Genomic DNA, 23091 nt, shown 5'->3' on the forward strand with positions numbered 1-23091 from the left:
TGTCTGTATGCCTTTCACGAATATTTTGTTGAATATCTTTGTTCTCTGTTCCTTAAGGATATGGATCGGCAGTTTTATTTTCTTATATGTTCACCTGGTTTAGGATTAGAGTGATATTAGCTTCAGAGAAGGAGTTTGGGAGTTTTCTCTCTGTTTCTATTTTTCTGAATAATTTAAGTAGTCTTGATTATAGATTTTCTTTGAATGCCTGAGAATTTTTCTGTGAATCCATTTGGGCTTTTTTAGTAGGGAGGTTTGTGTTACTGTTTCAGTTTCCTTATTTGTTATTGGTCTGTTTAGGCTTTTGATCTTCTTTTGGTTTAACTATGGTTGTAACCATGATTTTAGAAATTCATCCATTTCTTTTAGATTTTCAGATATAACGGTGTATAGACTTTTAAAGTATTCCCTTGCAATTTTTTGAACATTTTTCATGTCTGTTGTGATGTTCCCCCTCTCATCTCTGATTTTGTTGGCTTGGATTTGCTTTCTTTTTTTGGTTAACTGGGTTAAGGATCTCTCTATCTTGTTTAACCTTTCAAAGAACCAGCTCTTAGAATCATTGATGTTCTTTTGTATTGTTTTCTTTGTTTCTATTTCATTGATTTCTGCTCTGATTTTTGCTATTTCTTCTTGTCTGCTAGGTTTGGGGTTGGTTTATTGTAGCAGGAGGCTTCCAAAGATGGCACAGACCCAGAGCCCTGGGATTCAGTGAGAATTCACTTCACTTCTTGGTCCGCAAATAGCCTGCCAAAAGGAGCCTGCGCTTCTGTACCCTGCTCGCAAGCCCAGTGACTGCTGACAGAATGCATGGTGCGGACCAATCAAAAAACGATACGCTGACTAAAGGGACTTGCGGGTGGAGAAAAGGCAGATGTAAGGCATGCCCCCTCCTGCATTAAATGAGCCTGCAGCACCTCGCCTAGTGCTTGCTTCTACCCGACTCCCGGGGTCTGTGTGTTGTGACTCCACACCTCTTATCCCCCCCAATTGGCAGGGGACCCCATCCAGGTTAGGGTCTTCACAGCTGTCCAGAGGAGAACCCGCAACAGTTTATTCTTGTCATTCCAGAGTCTTGAGTTGTACTACCAAGTATTTACATGTGCTTTTTCTGATTTTTTAATGTAGGCATTAAGAGCTATAAACTTCCCTCTTAAGACTGCTTTTAAGGTGTCCCAGAAGTTTTGTTGTGTTGTGTTCTCATTTTCATTTTATTCCAGGAATATTTTTATTTCTTTCTTAACTTCTTATTTGACCCATTCATCATTCAGGAGTGTGATGTTTAATGTCCATGAGTTTGTGTAGTTACTAGAGCTTCTTTTGATGTTGATTATAAGTTTTATTGCACTATGGTCTGATAGAACGCATGGAATTATTTCAGTTTTTCTCAGTTTGTTGAGATTTGTTTTGTGCCCATGAAGTTGGTCAATTTTAGAAAAACTTTCATGAGCTGCTGAGTAGAAAGTGTATTCTTTGGTGCTTGGGTGGAATATTCTGTAGATGCCTTTAGGTCCTTTTCATGTAATATGTCATTTGATTCAGATGTCTCTCTGTTTATTCTTTGTCCTGTTGAAGATAGTGGGGTATTAAAGTCACCTAGTATTACTGAGTTGTGGAAAAGTTAATCCCTGTTTCATCATCCTAGAGTACAGATTTTGTGAAATTGGGTGCTCCAGAGTTGGTGCATATGTGTCCATAATTATAATATTTTCTTAGTCAATTGTTCCGTTGATTAGAAGGATGTAACCCTCTTTATCTCCACTGTAGAGTTTTCATTTAAAATCTATTTTTTCAAATATTAAAACTGCAGCATGTGCTTTCTTCTTAGGGCCATTTGCTTGGAATATTTTTTTCTATCCTTTCACCCTAAGATAGCTTCTATTCTTGAACGTGAAATGAGTTTCTTGAAGACAACAAAATAATGAGTTTTCTTTCTTGAGACATTGCACTAGCCCTTGTCTTTTGACAGGGAAATTGAAGCCGTTGATATTTAGTGTTATTATTGAGTGGTGTATATTGGATACTGTCCTTTTAATTTCTTTGTGTTTGTGGCCCTATTTTGTGTTTCCATTGTCATACCTTTCATTTTCTTTCTGTAGCCTCTTGGGTATACTCATTCCTTTCTTTGGTTCTTTGTATTGCTTCAAGTGTTCTCTGTAGGGCTGGTTTGGATGATGTGAATTATTTCAGTCTATTCATGTTATGGAAAATTTTCTGTTCCCCTTGGACCTTGCTGGATTAAGTGTTCAGGTGTTGGGATCCATGCTTGTTGAGAACTGGGAATACTTTGGTTCAGGCTCTTCTGGCTTTCATAGTTTGCATTGAAAATTCAGCAGTAATTCTGATGTGTTTTCCTTCATATGTAATTTATTTTTCTCTAGCAGAATGTCACCAGAGTTCTCTCTGAGTCTCTTGCACTATCAGACAAACTATATAATAAATTTTATGTGAATTTATTATAGTTTATATCTTGGGGGTGTGGAGAAACTTACAGAGACTAACACCTGGCACCCAGCACCCAGCTCTGCATGGTAGGCTGCCACCATTCCAGATTGCTTCTGTGCCCGCCCACAGACTCCATTAACTTTTGCCCATGCACTTTGGGCCTGCAGTCTTGTTCCAGGTTGGTAAATGCCCCCTGTCACAACATGGATGGGACGCCAGGGCCATCTTTTTCTCCAGGCCCGCTTCACGTTCTTCACACCCACCGCCACATGTTCCTCACACCCACCACCACACACTCCTGGCAGCTTGCACTTCCATGCCAAGATAACACAGAAAAACCCCTCCCTAACCAATTCTCCACAGCAGACTCAGCCCCTTGGGGGAAACAGGCAGTTTGGGAGACACAGGATTCAGTACCCTCTTCTTGTTCTGTATATTTAGGGTTTTTACTATGATATGCTATGGGGACTGTCTGCTCTGATCATGTCTAATTGGTTTTCTATGTGCTTCTTGAATCTCTGTAAGTATAACTTTCTTTAATTTAGGGATGTTTTCTTCTACAACCCTTTCGAATATCTGTTCAATGCCATTGGCTTCAGAGTCTTCTCCTTCCTGTATGCCTAGAATTCATAGATTTGGTTGTTTCATGTTGTCCCACATTTCCTGAGTAGTCCATTCCTGTGTTTTATCTTTTTTTTTTCATAGTCTCTGCTTAAGGAGTCCAGGTCTTCAACTCTATCATCCATTCATTCTGTTTGTGTGACTGTCGTTTGTTTTTTCTAATTGGTTTATTGAGTCTTTCAGTACCATATTCATTTCCAATTGGATTTTCTTCACTATTTCTATATCTTTAGTGAATTTGCTTTCAAAGTTATGAATTGTTTTTGATATTTCATTAAGCCACATATGTGTATATTTTAGGGCTTCTATCATAAGTTTAAGCCTTTTCTCTTTGAGATGTTTGTGTTTTCTTAAAGTTCTTTGGTCATATTTATGACTGTTCTTTTAAAGCCATTTGGGCATGTGGATATTCTTTGTTGTTTATTTGTCAGACAGAAGAATTTTAGTTCTGTTAATATTGCACATGTAGGTTAGTTACTTTTTGTTCAGGTAGGGAAGACAAATTGATAGGTGTTTCACACTCTTGAAGGGTAGTAGACTGGTCAGAGTCCTGGGTGACCAGGTCTATCTGCCTGATCCAGAGGCTGTGAAGTTGGCAGTGGGGACTGCCTAGGGAGGGACTTATGGATTTATGGTTAGGTGATTAGTTAGTCTAGTTTAGGAAGCTAGTTTTGGAATCTGAGGTGAAGGATTTGGATCCTGCCTGTGAGAGAGGCTGGCAAGGGATGAGTTGGGGGTAGATAAAATAAATGAAATAGAGAGGCACAGGGCAGGAACTGACTTACCAGAACCCTGGCTGAGCAGGTCAGTCTGCTTGATCTGGAGGCTGGGAAGTTGGTGGTCAGGGGACCACCTGGAGAGGGACTTAGAGATGGATGGTAAGGTCTATAGTTAGCCTGGTTTAGGAAGCTAGTCCTGGGATCTGAGGTGAAGTAATTGAAGTCCACTGCTGTCAGAGGCTGAAGGGGACTGGCTTGGGGTGTATGAGAGAAATCGCAAATAATGGGTTTCAAAATGACATTTTTAAACATACATGTCATTATACTTTGCTCTAATTCATCTCTCTATTCCATGACCCTCTCTTGGGTCCCCAAACTCCTCTAGATGGTTCACTTTTCCCCAAATAGTCTTTCCTTTTCCTTTTTTGTCATATATGTACTCTTAATACCACATTTTCCTGAAAATACCCTATCATTTTTCTATTTTTAGATTTTTAAGAATTGTCTATACTAATTTCCATAGTGGCTGTTCAAGTTTGTAATTTCATGAGCAGCTAATAATCGCTCTTTCTCTATTTTCTCCCAGAATTTGTTTTCATTCATTTTCTTGATTATAGCCATTTGGACCTGAGTTAGTGAATCTCAAATCTGGTTTGGTTTATACTTTTTATGGTTAATAATATCAAACATTTTTTCAAATATTTATTACTCATTTGCATTTCTTATTTTAGAACTGTGTATTCAGTTGATTGGCCCACTTGCTGACTGATTTCATTTCTTTTCATTTTTCATTTCTTCATATGTTCTTGACACTAACCTCATGTTTGTTGATAGCTGCAGATATTTTTCCATTCTGTAGGCTGTCTGTTCCCTCTGATAATTACTTTCTCTGCTCTGTGTGTGTGTGTGTGTGTACATGTGCTTGTGAGTGAACACCCTGCAGTGCATGTGTATAGATCAGAGAACAACTTGCAGGGGTTTGTTTTCTTTTTTCACCATGGAAGTAGGTCCTGGGAATTGAAATAAGATGTCAGGTTTAAGAACAATCACATTTCACCCAGAACCATATCGGTGGCCTAAGAATTCTTTAAATTATATGTAATTCCACTTGTCAATTTGAGAGATAATTTATGCTGTTAGTATTAAGCTCATGACATAAAATCTTACACCCACACAAAGCTATTTAAGTAATTGCTAAATCAACTTTAAAATAATCACCAAACATTAAAACTGACTCAAATATTCCTCAACTGGAGAATAGAAGTATTTTTTAGTGTATATACATTGGAATACTGCTCCACAATAAAGATATTCTATTTTAACACGTTCAGGTGGCATACACTTCAAATAAGCAAAAGAAACAGACTCAAAGTCCATGTTTTTCTAAAATATAATGACTGACACTCCAGCAATGGCAAAATTGATCAAGAGAGTTCACTCAGTACCACAGGAAGTGGGTGGCAAAAGTTATAAAAGATAAGTTCAGATGAATTGGTTCAAGTGATTGTGCAGAAAATGCATGAGACACCCTAAACAAAGTTCTTAGAATTACAATTTAAAAAGTGTGCATCGTATTGTATAGAAACTGTGCATTAATTGGAATACCTAAAAATACATCAGAAGTAATACAAAAACACATGTATAATTAAAATAACCATCTAAATCCCTCAGAGTGTTCACTGATTCTTCCTAGGAAAGAGGAAGAAAACTGCAGGTATTCCTGTGGGCAAAGTCTCCTGAGATTGCCAAGTCTCCATAATTGTTATCTGAGCTGCACACAGTAGTTCTAAACACCAACATGACTAAAAATGATGCTGATTCAGAAGGGTTCGCTGTATACCATCATCCACTGCATAGAGTTTACTCATCTGAATGACAGTCACTGTCAGCACGTGCAGCTTTCTTCTCAACTGAAGATTTTCTGTAAGTCTTTAACCATGGTTAAGGAAAAATACTCAGAGATGAAAACTGGATTTACAAAAATTTTTATCAATTTTTCTTCATATATGACAATTTGTAAATTATGTGAGAGATATAATGTCATATTTCCTGTGTAGTAGGTAGAAATTAGTGATTTTTCAATGAAACAGAATGGGAGATCACAAGCTGATCAATATGTATGTTTCTTTCTTCATTTTTCCAAGTGTTAGAGGACATGACAGTCTTTCATCACTACCATGGAAAGAACTACTTTAACTACATATGCAATATCTCATAGCTGACTTTATCATTACAAACTCACTATGCTGAATTAAACAAGTTAAAAAGTTTATGAAGTTAAAAGTTAAAATTTAATAACTATATGACTGCATACAAATGAAATGTTTCACAAAACAGAGTATGGCACCCTAACAACTGGAAACAAAGAGATTAACCAGAATGGCATAGCTGCTGTTTCTGTCTCTCTTGTGACTTTGCTATGCTATGACAGTCATGGAAGAAAGAATGAGCTGAAGAAAATAGACTGCTTTGTCAAAATGAAAATATAGGGCTCAAGAAAGAGTTTTTTGGAGAGAATTCCTTGCAGCAAATTGCAGGAGCAATTCAAACATGTGGAGAAAATCAATGTGTGGAGGAAGAAGCCAGGCACACCTTCAAAACAGACACTGTTATTGGTCTGCAAGGGGGAGGAAATGCAAATTACTGCCAGAAACTTCAAATTTCCCATTCACCTGCAGCTGCAGCTCTGCATGCTAGCTTCCACCTAATCAGACCAGCAGAAAGACCACACTCCCATCCTGAAGACAACACAAATTTAGTGCTCACCTGGTTGTACTCCACACCAGAACTTCGCTGTTTTTGTATTATCTAGTTTGAGTCTCACAATAATACCTCAAGCTAGGTCTGATACATTGTTCATTGTATAGGTGGAAATATGTTCAGAGAAGGTAAGTCAAGACCAAGAAGTCCTAAGTAACGAGTAATGGGTGTGAGTTTAAACTCCATGACCCACCTTCTCTCAGAACTGAATCTACAAGTTAAACTCACTCTTACTACCCCAAGATATTCCACTATATCTACATATTCCATATATCTACATAGTCTATGGTAACTCAATGATTAATTTCATCTGCAGCCTAATCAGTTTATATTTTTAGTCACATTGTCACGATATGGACATTTGGTGATAAACAAGTTTTAAGGGAAAGGACTAAAATATAGTTCAGAGCTCATTAATTCATAAAGGATACTGTTCTAGTTGAAATAATCATGTTTTACTGGTCTCAGTGTGTTTGTTTATTTGTTTTATCTCCAGTGTCTGTGAAATACACAGTAATCAAGACTTCCTCACTATATCATAAATCAGGTACATATTTTCTACTGAAACCTAAATACTAAGTTTCAAGTAAGCAGCAACCAGTAATTATAGATTCTGCTCATTTCAGTTTGATTTTAACTTAGACTCAAATTTAGGTACCACATAGCATAGGTTAAATTTTGTAATGGATTCAAAACAGAGATTGCCAAAAAATAGGGAGTAACATAAGCAAGTTACTCAGCTCTTGTGCTTCATAATTTACATGAAATATCGGTCACCAAATTATAATATAGTTGAAAGGATACAAGAATGCACATCTAAAGATTCTGTCTATAGCAGACATTGGAAAGTAGGCAACTGAAATTGACAACTTTTACTGAGCTCAGAAGTGAATTACTAGAGTGATTCTCACATATTTATTGTTATTAAATGACATCATCTCAGCTTACAAAATATTAAAACTTAAAATCAGGTAAAGGATTCATTAAAAATGTCCCTTCTCAAACGCACATAGCCTGGTGTATAAATAATACAATCTACTTGATTTTTATATCAATGCTTCTTTCTTCACCATCTCTAAATTAAAGTTATTCCTTGATAAAGTATCTCACCTTATGCTTTCTAAATTCTATTAAATTTCTTTACTATTTTATTTCTCTTTCCTCATTATTACATAGAATCTAGAGAGTGCTGGATATCATTGATGGATAACCAGACAGAAGTGACACAGTTCATCCTCCTGGGACTCACTGATGACCCAGGCCTGCAGGTTCCCCTCTTTATCACCTTCCTCCTCATCTACACCATCACCCTGGTTGGGAACCTGGGGATGATCCTGCTGATTCTCTTGGACTATCAGCTCCACACTCCCATGTACTTTTTCCTAGGTAACCTGTCTCTGGTGGATTTCTGTTACTCCTCAACTATCACTCCCATACTCATGGCTGGACTCCTCACAGGTGACACAGTCATCTCCTACAATGATTGTGCTGCTCAGATGTTCTTTTTTGGAGCCTTTGGAAGTGTGGAAAATTACCTGTTGGCCTCAATGTCCTATGATCGCTATGCTGCAGTGTGTAAGCCCCTACACTATGCCACCACCATGACAGCACGTGTTTGTGCATGTCTTTCCGTAGGTTCTTACATATGTGGTTTCCTGAATGCCTCCATCCACACTGTGGACACGTTCAGGCTTTCCTTCTGCAAGTCAAACGTGGTCCATCACTTTTTCTGTGATGTTCCAGCAGTCCTGATTCTCTCTTGCTCTGATAGACATGTTAGCAAGCTGGTTCTTATTTATGCAGTGAGCTTCAATAGCTTTTTTGCCCTCTCAGTTATTGGGACATCCTATGCATTCATTTTTATCACTATTTTAAAGATGCAGTCAGGTGCAGGATATCAGAAGGCTGTGTCCACCTGTGCCTCCCACTTCACTGCCATCACCATTTTCTATGGGACTGGCATTTTCGTGTACCTACAGCCCAGCTCCAGTCACTCCATGGACAATGACAAAATCGCATCTGTGTTCTACACCATGGTCATCCCCATGCTGAACCCTCTGGTCTACGGCCTGAGGAACAAGGAGGTCAAGAATGCATTCAGGAAAGTTTTACTGGAAGCAAAGTAATCACTAGAATTTCATTTTTAATGTGGTACATTCCTCTAAGATCATTTCATTGTATAGAGTCACATTTGTAGACACAAAAAATTAAATTTCTAATAGGACACTCTTCTTTCTGCAAGTCTGTTGTGTTGGAAAAGGAAATATTATGTTCAGGATCATAAGATGTGAATGAGAATGGCTATATTTTTTTATTTTAGTAAACCCTTATGAAAGATATTCATGTGATGCTTTAATGGACAATAGAGTAGTCATCTTTGTATATAGAAAATATGTTGAAATAACTACAACTATGCATATATATTTGCCTTTAATTGGCAACTTATCAGATTAGACTTCAGTAGTTTGACACACTTTAAAAGTTATATGGAGTTTTAATAGCACTTTGTTTTTATTTTTATTTTCACATTTCTTACTTTGGTGATTTGCAGAGCTTGTATCTACATACTTAGTAATAGATCATAGATTCATTTTGTAGTAACAGCATTGAAAAAATGAAACAGTACTGGGATATAATATGCTTTAGTGAAATGAGTGAATTAGATCAAGCTATGCCTTATATGTTAGAAATATGCAATTTTTACTTCAATAATAATCACCTGTACACAACATTTTTACTATGAAGTGAGTACTGGTTCCAAAACTTGAGGGAACTGATGTTGAAAACACTATTTACTTCATGTATCATGTTGTTTTGTTTTGTTTTGGGCTGTATATATGTTGACATTTAAAACCTTTGGTTCTGTGGAATATATCTAGGCAATATATAAACTGTTGTTTCACAGAGCCTGACACTGATATTCAAAGACTGACCTCCACTTTCTAAAGGGAAGATTGATGTTGGCAGTTCCATGCCAGTGTTCGAGGTCTTCATTTCATTTAAGAACTAGAATTAATGATGTAATAAATATGATCTCTCTCTTCAACATTCTGATTTCATTCATTTGGGTTTGTAATAAAAGGAGGGTTACTGGATGATATTGTGCCTCTGAAGAATACATCCATGTAAACCGATGATCAGTAAAATGTTTCTATGAAATTGCTGTAAATTACTACATAAATAAACCCTGCCGTTTCTTCGGGTAAGTGATTTGTTGGGATTTCCTTTTAAATTGTTAAACTATATCTGTAATCTGATATAACAAGTCAATAATTTGAAGGAGTGGATCTTAAATAATGCTCAAAAATATTGTATAGAAAATATATAAGCCAATAAGTGCCATGTATTGTCTTTGTCAAGCATTTGTGATGTGAATGACAATATTGCTCCACACCAGCAGTGCCATTCACATGTGGCCACCAGGGAGCAGCCTCAGGACCTGAATGGATCATCAGGAAACTGAAAAACGACCAGCGGACTCCTGTGGTTTGATTCCTTTACTCTTACTTTTTTAAAAGTTCATACAGGAGTGCTGAAAGCATGGGCAACTTTGCCTTTTTACCCATACTCATTAGAGTTATAGCTGAATATTCATAGAAAAATGAATAATAATAAAGTGGCCAGAATATAATAATTCAAGAAAACATGAGCAAGACGGCATTACCACCACAGTATGCCTTCTTGGGAAACCAAAGTGTCTCCTGAGAAACCAAGAGAGTACCAGCATTCCGAGATAATGCCTCAGCAAACATTTTGTATAAACTTTCTCATGAGACAAGATTCTCCAGGCATACATATTCAAAGTTACAGCTTAATTTACGAAACATATTTTTAAAGTCATAGGAATACTATTTCATAGCCCCGTCACTCACACAAGAGTATCATGTTGTACTACAATGTTTTGGAAGCTACAAAATCTCAGACAATATGAATTTTTCAGATTCATAATGATCTTACTGGTCCACCATCATCTTGTAGTCAATCTGTTTTTTGTCCAAGATGTCATGATGCTATAAATACACAATGGCTATAAATACATAATAGAATATGACTTGGAAATTCAAAATAATGAAAACCTTTCATTTACTACAACAGCAAAGAACCCAGAAGTAATGCTGATAAGTGAAACAAGCCAGGTAGAAACAGAAAAACAAATATCATATGATTTCCCTCATGTAGGAGTACATGAAGTCTGATCTCACAGGAAGAGAAAGTACAATGGTGTATATTAGAATGTTGGGAAGGTAAAGCAGAGCAGATGTGAGGAGAAATTACTTAAAAAGCACAAATACACTGTGTGGTAGCTCATCCCTGCAATCCTAACTTTTGGTCAACTCAGATTTGCTGGGGACAACTTCTTGCTAAGTAATGAATGCCAGTGAGCCTGGGCAATAGTGAGACCCTTTTCTAGGATAAAAGCATAAAGTTATGGTTAAATAGTAAGGAAACAATTAGTATACTGTTACATAGAAGAATGCTCATCATGGATCGTGGATCTTACACTTTAAAACATTTATAAGAGAAGATCATGATGTTCTTACTATGACAATAAGCTAAGTGGTTCAGAGAATGGGAAAACAAAATATGTTGATTTGATCATTGCATAATGTACATGTATGTTGAAACATCATTCTGTAACCTGTAGGTATGTAAAATTGTGGTGGCACACGCCTTTAATCCCAGCACTCAGGAGGCAGAGGCAGATGGATATCTGCCAGTTCAAGGCCAGCCTGGTCTACATAGTGAGTTCCAGGACAGCTGGGGCTACTGAAAGACCCTGTCTCAAAAAAAAAACAAACAAACAAAATCTGTTAAATATAAATATATGGAAATACATAAAAATTGCAGTATTTGTTCATCAAAAACACAAAGTAAACATTGTAAACAAAGTAAAACATTGAGAAATCCTGGGAATAAGACACATGCTAACAATTTATAATCATTTAATAAATGGTATAAATATTAGATGAGCCAAAATTTAATTTGAAATTAGGCTGGATATGGTGGTACACACCTTTTAGCTCAGTACTTGGGATGCAGAAGCAGGAACATCTCTGTGAGATTAAGGCCACCCTGATATATATGGCAAATTCCAGGCCAGTTAGGACTACAGGGAGAGCCTGTCTCAAATAATAATGATAATAATAATAATAATAATAACTAATAAAATATAAAATGGGTCATTTGGAATTAGAATACATAAGTTGGAACTTACCATTATTCAAAATATAGCTTAGGGCTGGATTGATGACTCAGGTTAAAAGCACTGAATGCTCTTCCAGAAGACCCAAGTTTGATTCCCAGCACCCACAGGGCAGCAAATATTCATCCTTAACACCAGCTCCAGGGAATCTGTCAGCCTCTTTTGACCTCCACGGGCACTGCAAGACATGCGTACACTTAAAATGCAGGCAAAATACTCATACACATAAAAATAAATAAATAAATAATTTTTAATTATTTATTTAATAACCACATAATTAGAAGAATCATGTCATTACAACAGCATTGACATATTTAATAACAATTTCCAGAGCTAAGATGCATCTCTTTCATACTGGCTGTAAATTTTTAGGTTTACAGTTGAATTAATACAGTTATACAATATTGTACTCAGTATAAACCCTATAACACATAAAATTAAATAAGGTTTTAACCTTTAAAAACTCATTCAATTTTATGTCTTACAGGGCTTATACAGGTAGATTTCAATGGGAATGTTTTTTACATCTACTAATTATTAAGGAACAAATTTTTGTACTTTGAAGAATTATTATTTTTTAAATTTTTAATTAAATTTAATATCCACTTGATTAAAATAAGAATTTCATTACATCTTTAACATATTCAGTAACACACCCTAGAGCAAGGATACATCTCTTTCAAAAGTGGCTGTAAGTTTTTAGGTTCACAGTTGAATTAATACGGTTATACAATATTGAACTCAGTATAAACCCTGTCAGATATAAAATTGAATGAGTTTTAACCCTTTAAAGAAGATTTCCATTTCATTTTAAAATATGCTGTTTCCTACATTTTTAACCATACTAACACTTAGATGTTTGCACATGTGTCTTTAATCTCTATGTACCTGATGATTACTAGTCACAGTCAGTTATACTCAGATTCTTTGTACCTGAGTATGGATACGAAGTCATCAGGTAAATTTCACTGGTAATGATTAACACCTCTACTATTCAACATGAAGTAAATTTTTATGCTTCCTCCTCAAATATAAGTGTTTTTAAGTAAAATTTGTTGGCTTTTCTGTGTGTATATCATACAGAACATCCCACACAATCTTATTCATCTATATACCCACTTCCCAAATTGCACCCTCCCATAGCCTCCCCCGTCCCACATACTGGAGCCTATATACTCTGATTTCATATTGGGGGCTGGAGAGATTATTCAGTGCTTAAGAGCACTGGATGCTCTTGCAGAGGACACAGGTTCAAATCCCAGCACACACATGGTGGCTAACAACCATGTGTAGCACCAGTTCAAAGGGATCCAACACCCTCTTCTGACTTCCATTGGTATCACAAAACACAGGTGCACTTACATACATGCAGGCTATACACTCACATACATAAAATAAAAATAATAAATAAAAATTTAAAATGGCTTAGAGAATCAAACAGCTTAGAGGATAAAATAAAGGGAAAATGAATAAAAATCTAAAAATGGGGTAAATTGAAGAACTCCAATATTTAAATAAGTATTTAAATATTAAATGGTTAAGACAGTGCCAGGTTGAAGATATTAAAATCCTCCAAAGAATCACACTAATTTTCAAGGCATTTCATTTCTTTCTCTGGATTACATTGTAATAGTTCAAGATAAAGATCAAGTCCAACACTTTTTCTTGTCAGACAGAGAAATAATGATATAATAGTCAATCAGACATGATTCTTCCCATCAAAAAAGAATAAAAGTTAAGAGTTAATTTTTTGTATTAAATGGTTTTTACTGGTTAATACCATTCATTTAATGATGTTTCAGCTTAAGTACTTAATGTCTAATTGCTTTCCTACCTATTCAACCATTTCATTCACACTAGCCTCCTTCTTATTTTTTAAAAATATGTATACAAGTTTTTAATTTTTTATTTTATGTGTATAAGTGTTTTTCCCACATGTATATGCAAAACCATGGTGTTTAATGCCTTTGGAGATCAAAAGAGAGCACCAGATCACCGGGAAATGGCATTAACAATCTTGTTAGCCATCATGTGGGTACTGGACACCGAACCCAGGTCCTTTGCAAAAGCAGCCAGTGCTGTTAACTGCTGAGCCATCTATCCAGCCCCTCCACTGTTTCCTTTCTATTCATGAACAACTCTAAGCATGCCTCTGCCCCCAGAAACTTACTTTTTGCCATTGACTCTGCCCAGAACAACTCTGTCATTGTCTTCAGTTTGCTAATTAAATGATGCCTCTTAGGAAGCAGGTCTTTGATGCATACTTGAACTATTTTATGAAATTCTCACCACACAAGGGTTTTTTATCTGCCTACTGCTCATCCTCTTTGTATTACTTGTCAACAATCAATTCTTTGCATTCTTTGTTCATCTATCTCCCAGAACTTGAATAAAAGCTCCCTGGGAGATGAAGTTCCATCCAGCTTGTTTATTGTTCTGACCTTAGTACTCCATAAGTTGTCTTCCTTAGAGAGATTTAAATATTCCCTTCATGACACATGAATTACTCAATTCTACACAGCTAAAGGCACCCAGGATTCAGGACTGATAAAACTGTGATTGAATATCTTAAGTGGCTTGTGTTACTGCTACTATTAATGGGGATTTGGGTGTTTAGTAGAAATATGTCCTTCTGCCCAAAGTTTATAGTGAAAGTGATGTGTTTTGTAATGGACTATATATTTCAAATTAACTAAATTGTCTCATTTTGAAACAAGATTAAGTTCCATAAATTTTGCAAAGCTACTGTAAGAAAGTTTGCTTATCTGTCTTAAGAAAGATAATGTTTTATACTTTGCACAATGTTCTCATTTTGTGTTAATATGATGCATTTACCCATGATTCTAACATTGGTGTATAACTAACTCCAGACCTGATTCAGATTTTTACATTTTTCCAGTAATTTCTAATTTCTGCTCTAATATCTGCATAAAGTAATCAAATAAATTGGTTATTATTTTGTGCTGTTATTTCAAATAGTGTGCTACCTCTAAAATATATTTATACCACCACTGTTCTTGAGCAAATCAGGATAATAAAAAGTATACAGATTGTGGTTGAAATTATATATAGAAAGCTATAACTAGGAAGAATCTGTGGTAAAGGATAGCATGTGATTCAACATATGTATCTTTTAGAAGCCACTAGAATACTTCATAAATCTGTATATAAAATTATTATTAACTAAAATTAAAAACAATTATTTGAACAGATGACAAATTGTCATAAACACAGAAGTATTTTTATAAATACCAGCACTAACTTCTTGGCATCATCAAGCACAATCTTTTAAACACAGTATATGGAAGGCCTTTTTTTGTACAGAGGGTGTAAGTTAACCATGACTGGCCATTCATGAGGGTAAGTTTTGTATTGTAGTGAGTTCTCTGATGATGGCAATTAAAAGCACTAACATTGTGCACTTTCTACCATGTGGAGTGTATGCTATTGTTATGTAGAAACTGTCATAATTTATTGATTGATAATCTCTTCAACTGATAATGTAGCATGTATAAAGTAATTTTCTAAGTGTAATCCCATATGAAATCTTTAATTTTTAATGTTTTTAGTTGTTACTAAATGATATTTACTTGATGTATTACTTGACAATTAATGAGACATTGTTTCAAAATAGAAATTTAAGAGGGTTCCAGGAACCAACTTGGTGGTGAGATTTCCATGAAACTATAATGTTCAAAGGAGCAAGGCCAGAGCTTGTTAAAAACACACATAAAATATTTCATTCAAGAGAAAAAATAAATTTTGAGGTTCTCTAGAAGTAGATTAAAATGGTTTATATTATGGATAATGCATTGTAATAATCATTTGTTCAAATATTGAACATATTGATACAATAACTTAAAATTTGATTATTTGATTCATTTATATAACAAATATTAGAATCAACTCTGGAATACCATTTGGGATTTGAAATCAGGAGATAAAGAAATGGAGGACCGGGGTTTAATTCCTAGCACTCACATGGCAGTTAACAACCACCTGTAACTCCAGTTCCAGATGAATATAACACCCTCTTCTGACCTCTAAGGACAGTGCATGACATGGGTGTACTTACACAAATGGAAGCAGTAGTTCATACACATAAAGTGAAACTAATAAATAATGATAAAGTTGTTTTGTGTGAAATACACAAAAAATCAATAAAAATATAAAAAATAATGAATAGAAATGAAAATCATGCAAAGAGATAAAACCACTCGAGTCGTGGGTTTTAACTTTAGTCAAGAAAACTACATGAACAAATGAAAAAGTCCAATAGATGCAATAGGTGAGGATTGACAGGATTAGGAAGATGAATGCAAGGTGAAGAGACAGTTTATTTGGTGAGTGGAAATGACTGCTTTATAAAGGTGATGAAGGAAGGACCTTATGACAGGATGACACTTAAACAAAGACCTAAATATAAGTCAGTCCACTCCACAGAGACCATACAGCAAGTGCAAAGGCCCTGCTTGGAGTCGTGATGAAACAAATAACAACAAAACTCAGAGAAAAATATAAGGAAAAAGAGTACGTGAGTGACTGGAAGAAATAAACCTCAAGTAAAGTGAAAGACTAGTAAACTGAGACCGTTTGAGGGCACAGGGCAGCAGTGAGAAGGTACAGGGAGAAGAGACTGTGAAGAGCAGTGAATGGGAACAAAGTGCATTGTACACATCTATGAAAAGTTCATGGTGAACCCCAGTATTTTCTATAAATTATTCATACTCAATAGGTGGATGAGCATCAGGAAAAGTAAAAATGTGTTTACATAACAAAATGTACAGCAGTATATCAGTGAGAGTTCAACATAGTGTGAAAGTTGGTAGTTGGCACAAATACGTTAAATAACGTGTTTTAAGATTTTTTTCTGGTACTCTTGCTATTTCATTCTTTGAAATTTACAACATGAATATGTGGTTTTTATAAAATTAACCAGTTAAAAAAGAAATACTAAGTCATTTATGATGAAATATTTATGAATCACTAGATACAAAATGCCAATTTAGATAGCAACTAATTTCATTCGAAACTGTTTGGCTTGCACTTAATTTAGGTCTGAGAAAATACAGAAATAATTGAGCAAACAATATTAGGCATATGTTAATCCTTAAATACCCCATTTAATTACTAAACACTTTATCAAAGATTAGCCAAATTAAATTTATGTCAAGAAATTTCTCTGCTACTGAGTTCAATAGTGTCCTATTTTAGCACGCTTTTTTGAGTGTATGTTTGGTGGAGTATAAGAAATGTATTTGCATCATTAAAATATTCAAACACCCTTAATAAGGTTTTTGACCTTTAAGATTCAAAATTCTTGGTCATGTATTAGTTTTTGGAGACAATTAAGCAAACTTGTAAAGAAGTAAATTTAACGCTTTAGAAACTCTTAGGGGATCTTAAATAAGATTCAGAGCATGAAGCAGAAAAGACTTGAAGCTAGGATAGTTTTCACCTCCCAATGTTAACTTTAAGTTCTTAAAGATGATTTCACCCCCCAAACAACTTTTTGAATGCACTTTTAACCTCCTTGTTCCTCAGGCTATAAATCAGAGGATTCAGCATGGGGATGACCATGGTGTAGATTACGGATGCAATTTTCTGTGTCCATGGAGTGACTGGAGCTGGGCTGTAAGCACATGAACATAACAGTCCCATAGAAAATGGAGACTGCAGTGAGATGGGACCCAGAGGTGGACAAAGCTTTCTGGTAGCCTGTAGCTGAGTGCATGTTTAGGATGGGAATAAAAATAGGTAGGAAGTTGAAAGTACTACAAGGGCAATAAGGACATTGAAAGTGGATACATAAACAAGAACCAGCTCATTAACATGTCTATCAGAACAAGACAGAGCCATGACTACTAGAATATCACAGAAAAAGTGATGAACACATTGGAGGCACAGAAAGAGAGACTGAATGTTTGACCAGTGAAGATGGCAGCATTCAGGAAACCATTCACATGACAGCTCAAGACCAGACATGCACACACAGTTGGAGTCATGGTGTTGGCATAATGTAAGGGTTTACACACTGCTGCATAGCGATCATAGGCCATTGTAGCCAAGAGGTAATTTTCCACTGTGGCAAAGATTGCAAAAAAGAACATTTGAGTTGCACATGCATTGTAGGAGATAAGCATTTCTCCTATAAGGAGTCCAGCCATGACTGTGGAACTGACAACTGAGGAGTAGGCAAAGTCCACAAGAGACAGGTTACTGAGGAAAAAGTACATGGGAGTGTGGAGCCGAGAGTCCCAGAGAATAAGCACAGTCATCCCCAGGTTTCCAACCACAGTCATGGAGTAGATGAGAGTGATTGAGATAAAGAGAGGGACCTGCAGTTCTGGGACACTGGTTAATCCTAGGAGGATGAACTCTGTCACCTCTGTCCTATTTTCCATCAGTGTTATGTGGGATTCAGGATATGGGCTATAATTAAAGAAATAGTGTTAATGAATGTTAGTAATGTTAATAAATGTTGAAATTCTTATATAATAATGGCAATAAATGTTACAAAATAATAATGCTAATAAATGTTGCAGGACACATTCTGTCCTTAAATTGAAATACTTATATATAATGTACATGATTTTCATTAAAGTAATAATATCTGTTTCATGTTCCTCTTCATATTCAACTTAACTACAAAGTTTAGGTCACTGATTTTTTTTTAGTTTAAATAACAGTATTGTTGAATTAGAAATATCCTCACAGATTGTCTCTCCACTTTTCAAATTTTGTGCACTATTAAGTACAATTTTGTAAATTTTATGAGTTATTCAAAATAACATGTAAGCAATTATACATAATTGTATATATGTGATTATCATCCAATTCTTTTGCTGTTCTAATATGTTATAGTATGAATTTTGAATGGTGTTTGCTTTCCTTTAAATTGTGAGCCATAACGTAATTTATTATTATAAGTAATTTACTCATGTGCATAGAAATGTTAATAGGAAACCAATCTTCAGATCCAAGCAGATTGGTTACCAAATAAAGAGCTCATGATCAAATATGAATTACATTGCTTCAGTTCAACATAGTTATTCTTTGTGTGGATTGCTCTAACTTCAAGTATGGGTTTTAAAGTGAAATAACTGTAAGAAGTCTAGTGGAGTTTAAGGATAAATGGGTTCTTGAAATTCATATTTTAGCCTGCATTCTTAGATTGAACATGTCTCCACTTCTCATATAAATTCATTTTTCTCAATAGTAACTCTCCATGTTCAAAGCATTGAATTTTTGGAAAGTCCATAGCTTATGACTTGACTCCAATACACAGATTGTTTCTGTTACCAACTCTATATTGTTAACAAATATTAAATATCACATTGAACCAAGTATACACAATTGTTATTTGTCACAAAATGAAATTTTAAAAATTAAAAACTGATTTGAATCTATTCTTAAGTAAGAATAGTATTTTAATCAATTTTTTTAAATAACAAGTCTTTGGATGGCGACTGTCCAATATGAAACATGCTCTACTATCTAACTAATTAGAATTTACAAACCAATGCTCTGAAGGCATTATGTTTGCCAAGCGGATACACATAAGCACTCAGCTTGTACTTGGTACTTTGCATTACCAATAAAAATGGATCTATACATACGTGTGTCTGCATTCCTCTCTCTCTCTCTTTCTCTGTGTGTGTGTATGTGTGTACATGTGTGTGTGTCTATGTGTGATATACGTGTAGATATTATTTTTACTTTAGCATTAAGGCAAATGAGGACTTTGGAGCTTTTCCAATGTTCCACAGTTACATATCCAAAGTGAGGAAGAGCCTAGTTTGAATTCAGGTTGCATCTAATCTGCAGCCTGAGCTTTTAGCTACAGCACTGTCAGAATGTACAGATGTGCTAACAAGATAAAGGAATTGGGAAAGCAGTAAAAGAAAATTTGGAATTTTCAAGTTTTCTTTTGCTTCTTCTGTAGCTCAAATGGAGTTCATTCTACTGTATGATTTTTACATTGATCTCCAATGATAAACTAACAAGATGAAGCCCCCACCTAATAAGCCAGACTGCTACATATACTTTGGTTTCTTACAAACGTTATCAAAATGCTAATTCCTAAGAAATGTGTACCGCCATACTGATGGAAATTTAACATTTACATCCATGTTTCCCCTCAATCATTTTTAATTTTTGATTTTCTTTTTTTTTTTTTTTTTTTGTGTGTGTGTGTGTGTGTGTGTGTCCAGGAAGCCCAGAAAATGGTGTCAGGTCCCCTGTGCTTGGAGTCCCAGGAGGTTGTGAGTTGCCCAATGTACTGTGAAATGGGTCGTTGAAAGAACAGAAAATGCTCTTAACTGAACCATTTCTTCAGATTCTCTCTTCAGTCTTTAAGAAAAGTTTTCAGGTGCTTGAGAGCTGGCTCAGCAGTTAAGGACACTGGCTGTTCTTGCAGAGGACCTCAGTTCAGTTCTCAGCACTCACATGCTGTCTAATAACCATCCTGCAACTACAGATCCAAAAGAGCGAAGATCCTCTTCTGATCTACGTGCGCATTCCACAGCACAGGTACACTTACATTCATGCAGATAAAATTAAAATAAATAAATCAAAAAGGAAAGTTTTCAAAATGTCCATTTTCTGTGCTTCATAAATCATAGTAAATATAGCTACCCCTGTTGCATGGATTACAACTTTCAGTAAAACTACATATTGAAAATAGAAACTTACTTTGTTTCTTGAAAATATGCAGTAGTACTGAGAAGTGAGCTCGAAGTCAGAAACTAAGCCATAGATTAGGCATCACTCAGGTCTTAGAAGGGGTTCTCCATCTGTTGTACTGATCAATAGTTCCAAAATTTCATAGTCCATAAGGATGGTCCTTGGAAGAGGTAGTTATATTCTCTTCAACTATGAAATAAATATAAGAAGTTTACCTCTTCCACATGATTCACAGAATAAAGTGAATAAATATTCAGTAGCCGTTCCTTTGAAAGCTAAGCAATTGTATAAATTATTATGAATTTTAAAGTTGCAAACTCATAGGAAATCCTCACTATTTAGAAGAATAGAGGATGGACAAGAGACTAGGATTGAAACCTCTTCCTGAAATGAGGACTCACCTAGAATCATATTGAGGTTCATTAGTTACTGTGCAGGAGCCAGTAGAACGTTATGAAGAATTGGGGCCCTAGGGGAAGCCATCCCATATAATCACTCACAGCTCCTCTTCTTCTTTTCCTACTAGGGAAGAAATAAATTGCCTTTGGAGACCAAGTAGTGTGTTTTGAGTATGTGAACATGTATTGTAAATTACTAATAGATGAATCTATACACAGTTTTCTAAATTATAACTTCTTTCCTCAGCTTTTTTGTTGTAAAATTTTGCTCCCACACTGTCAACTGACAACCAGTAAACAACATTTCCACATCATTCACCTTTGCAGAAATGCCTTTCGCTACCATTCTAGAACATGTGCTCTTAGGTTAATATCATATGTCCTTAGCATAAGTGATCTAGGTCCACCCACCTTGCTGTGAGCACTGCAGTGATGCTCTCCTTCTATTGTGGGCTTGGATTCTTCAGTATCAACTCTCCTTATGATTTTGCCATTACCTTGATCAGCCGAATTTGCAGATTCCAGTGTTTACTGGTCATGAATGAATCAACTCTAGTTAGTGGCTAATATTTTTGTGTAAGGCAAGGTTTTAATTTCATTTGACTAAATACCTAGGAATTGTGTTGTTTGTTCATATGGTAAGTGTGTTTCATTGAACAGAAACTCCCAAACTATATATGGAAGTAGTAGTATCATTTCTATTGCCTCCAAATGAATTCAAATTTCTTCAGTTAATTGACTCTTTTTGCATATAATTTGTTTTATTTTGCTTCCAGTTTCTGTTTCTCATCGATTTTATTAAATTATATATTTATATGGTATGTTATTTTCATTTATTCATTAGTTTCATTTTTATTTATAGACTAAAAAGTGCACATATGAGCAGCCATAATTGGACTTAGTGGGCTATCAAAAACAGAAAAAAGGGCTGGGTTTGGTGGCACTCAACACTCCAGAGGCAAAGGAGGGTGGATCTCTGTGACATCTAGGCCATTCTTTTCTACATAATGAGTTCTAGCCCAGCCAGGGCTACAAAGTGACTTTGTCCCAGAGAGAGAGAGAAAGAGAGAGAGAGAGAGAGAGAGAGAGAGAGAGAGAAAAGAAAGAAAGAAAGAAAGAAAGAAAGAAAGAAAGAAAGAAAGAAAGAAAGAAAGAAAAAAGAAAAAAGAGAAAAGAAAAAAAGAAAGAAGAAAAAAGACAGATGAAGTTGAGAAGAGACCATGTATGTTAGGGGATAAGGCAGGAGTTAGAGGAGGGAAATGGGGAGGGTGAGTATGATTTTTTCACAGTACACATGTATGAAATTCTCAAGAATTAAGAAAAATACAACTAAATTGTAAATACCTTTATGAGTTATAGTGAAATGCCTTTGAACATTTATACGTTGTATAGTTTATGGACTCAAATTAAATAATTAGTAATTATTGTTAAACAATCATTAATTAAATAATGATTAATTTATTTATAACAAATTAATTATAATCTCAGATATTTATCCCTCCTTATAAAGAAAAATGCTCTGAATCTTATGACCTACTAATCTAAATTATATAATATAATATAAACACAATTGTCCTTTGTATAATAGAAACTTCCTGATTTACAAAATCAAGATGTTTTTTCTCAAATCTTTCAAAAAATAAAACTAAACACTGCCATAAATTAACAACATGTTTAAGTCCTGAAATTTTTTTACAGAAAAGAAATTTTCCTGTTCTTTCATTCATAATCTACTTTGGACCTGTAAGCCCAGCTGATGTATCACACCTTTTACATCCCAGGCATGCAGAGTGGCTACAGGTTTGCTTTGTAAGCTAAAGAGGCCCTGTCTGACATTAACTAACATAATCAAATCATAGCTCAAATGAAAAGCATATTATTTTCTCATCCTTATTAGATGATCAAGAACATCACTTACCTACATATAATCCAAAGAACAATTTTTAGTAGATATCAGGTATTCCATAATATTTAGTGTAATATTTAATTTTATAAACTATGGTGTGACATGAATAGCATAGGTCACAAAAATAGTTGTGTTCAAACCTCCTGTCTGCTTGTCTACCTATGTCTACCTATGTTGTCTCACAACAGATAATTCAAGTGTAAATTCACTGTAGATAGTGAACTCTGGGCACAGTTGCTGTTTTCAACCAGAGATGTATTAATAAAATACTGAATAACAAAAAAGTGCCAATACATGATGATAACTAACACTAAAAGCCTTTGGAAAAAGTTGTAATAAAAAAGATTATGAAAT

General features: G+C 35.2%; 1 protein-coding gene and 1 pseudogene across 1 annotated transcript; one reads left to right on the top strand and one right to left on the bottom strand.

Moving 5' to 3' along the window:
* The first annotated feature begins 7744 nt into the window (after positions 1-7744).
* Positions 7745-8671, top strand: LOC103733363 (olfactory receptor 5B3-like). The gene has a single exon (XM_008832182.2). It carries the CDS (start codon positions 7748-7750, stop codon positions 8669-8671), a length of 924 nt encoding a protein of 307 aa, XP_008830404.1. The 5' UTR covers positions 7745-7747.
* Positions 8672-17241: 8570 nt separating this feature from the next.
* LOC103733420 lies at positions 17242-18152 on the bottom strand (annotated as a pseudogene).
* Positions 18153-23091: the final 4939 nt, after the last annotated feature.

The sequence above is a fragment of the Nannospalax galili genome, unplaced genomic scaffold (genome assembly GCF_000622305.1).
Source record: "Nannospalax galili isolate Female #2095 unplaced genomic scaffold, S.galili_v1.0 scaffold936, whole genome shotgun sequence".
NCBI classification, from domain to species: Eukaryota; Metazoa; Chordata; class Mammalia; order Rodentia; family Spalacidae; genus Nannospalax; species Nannospalax galili.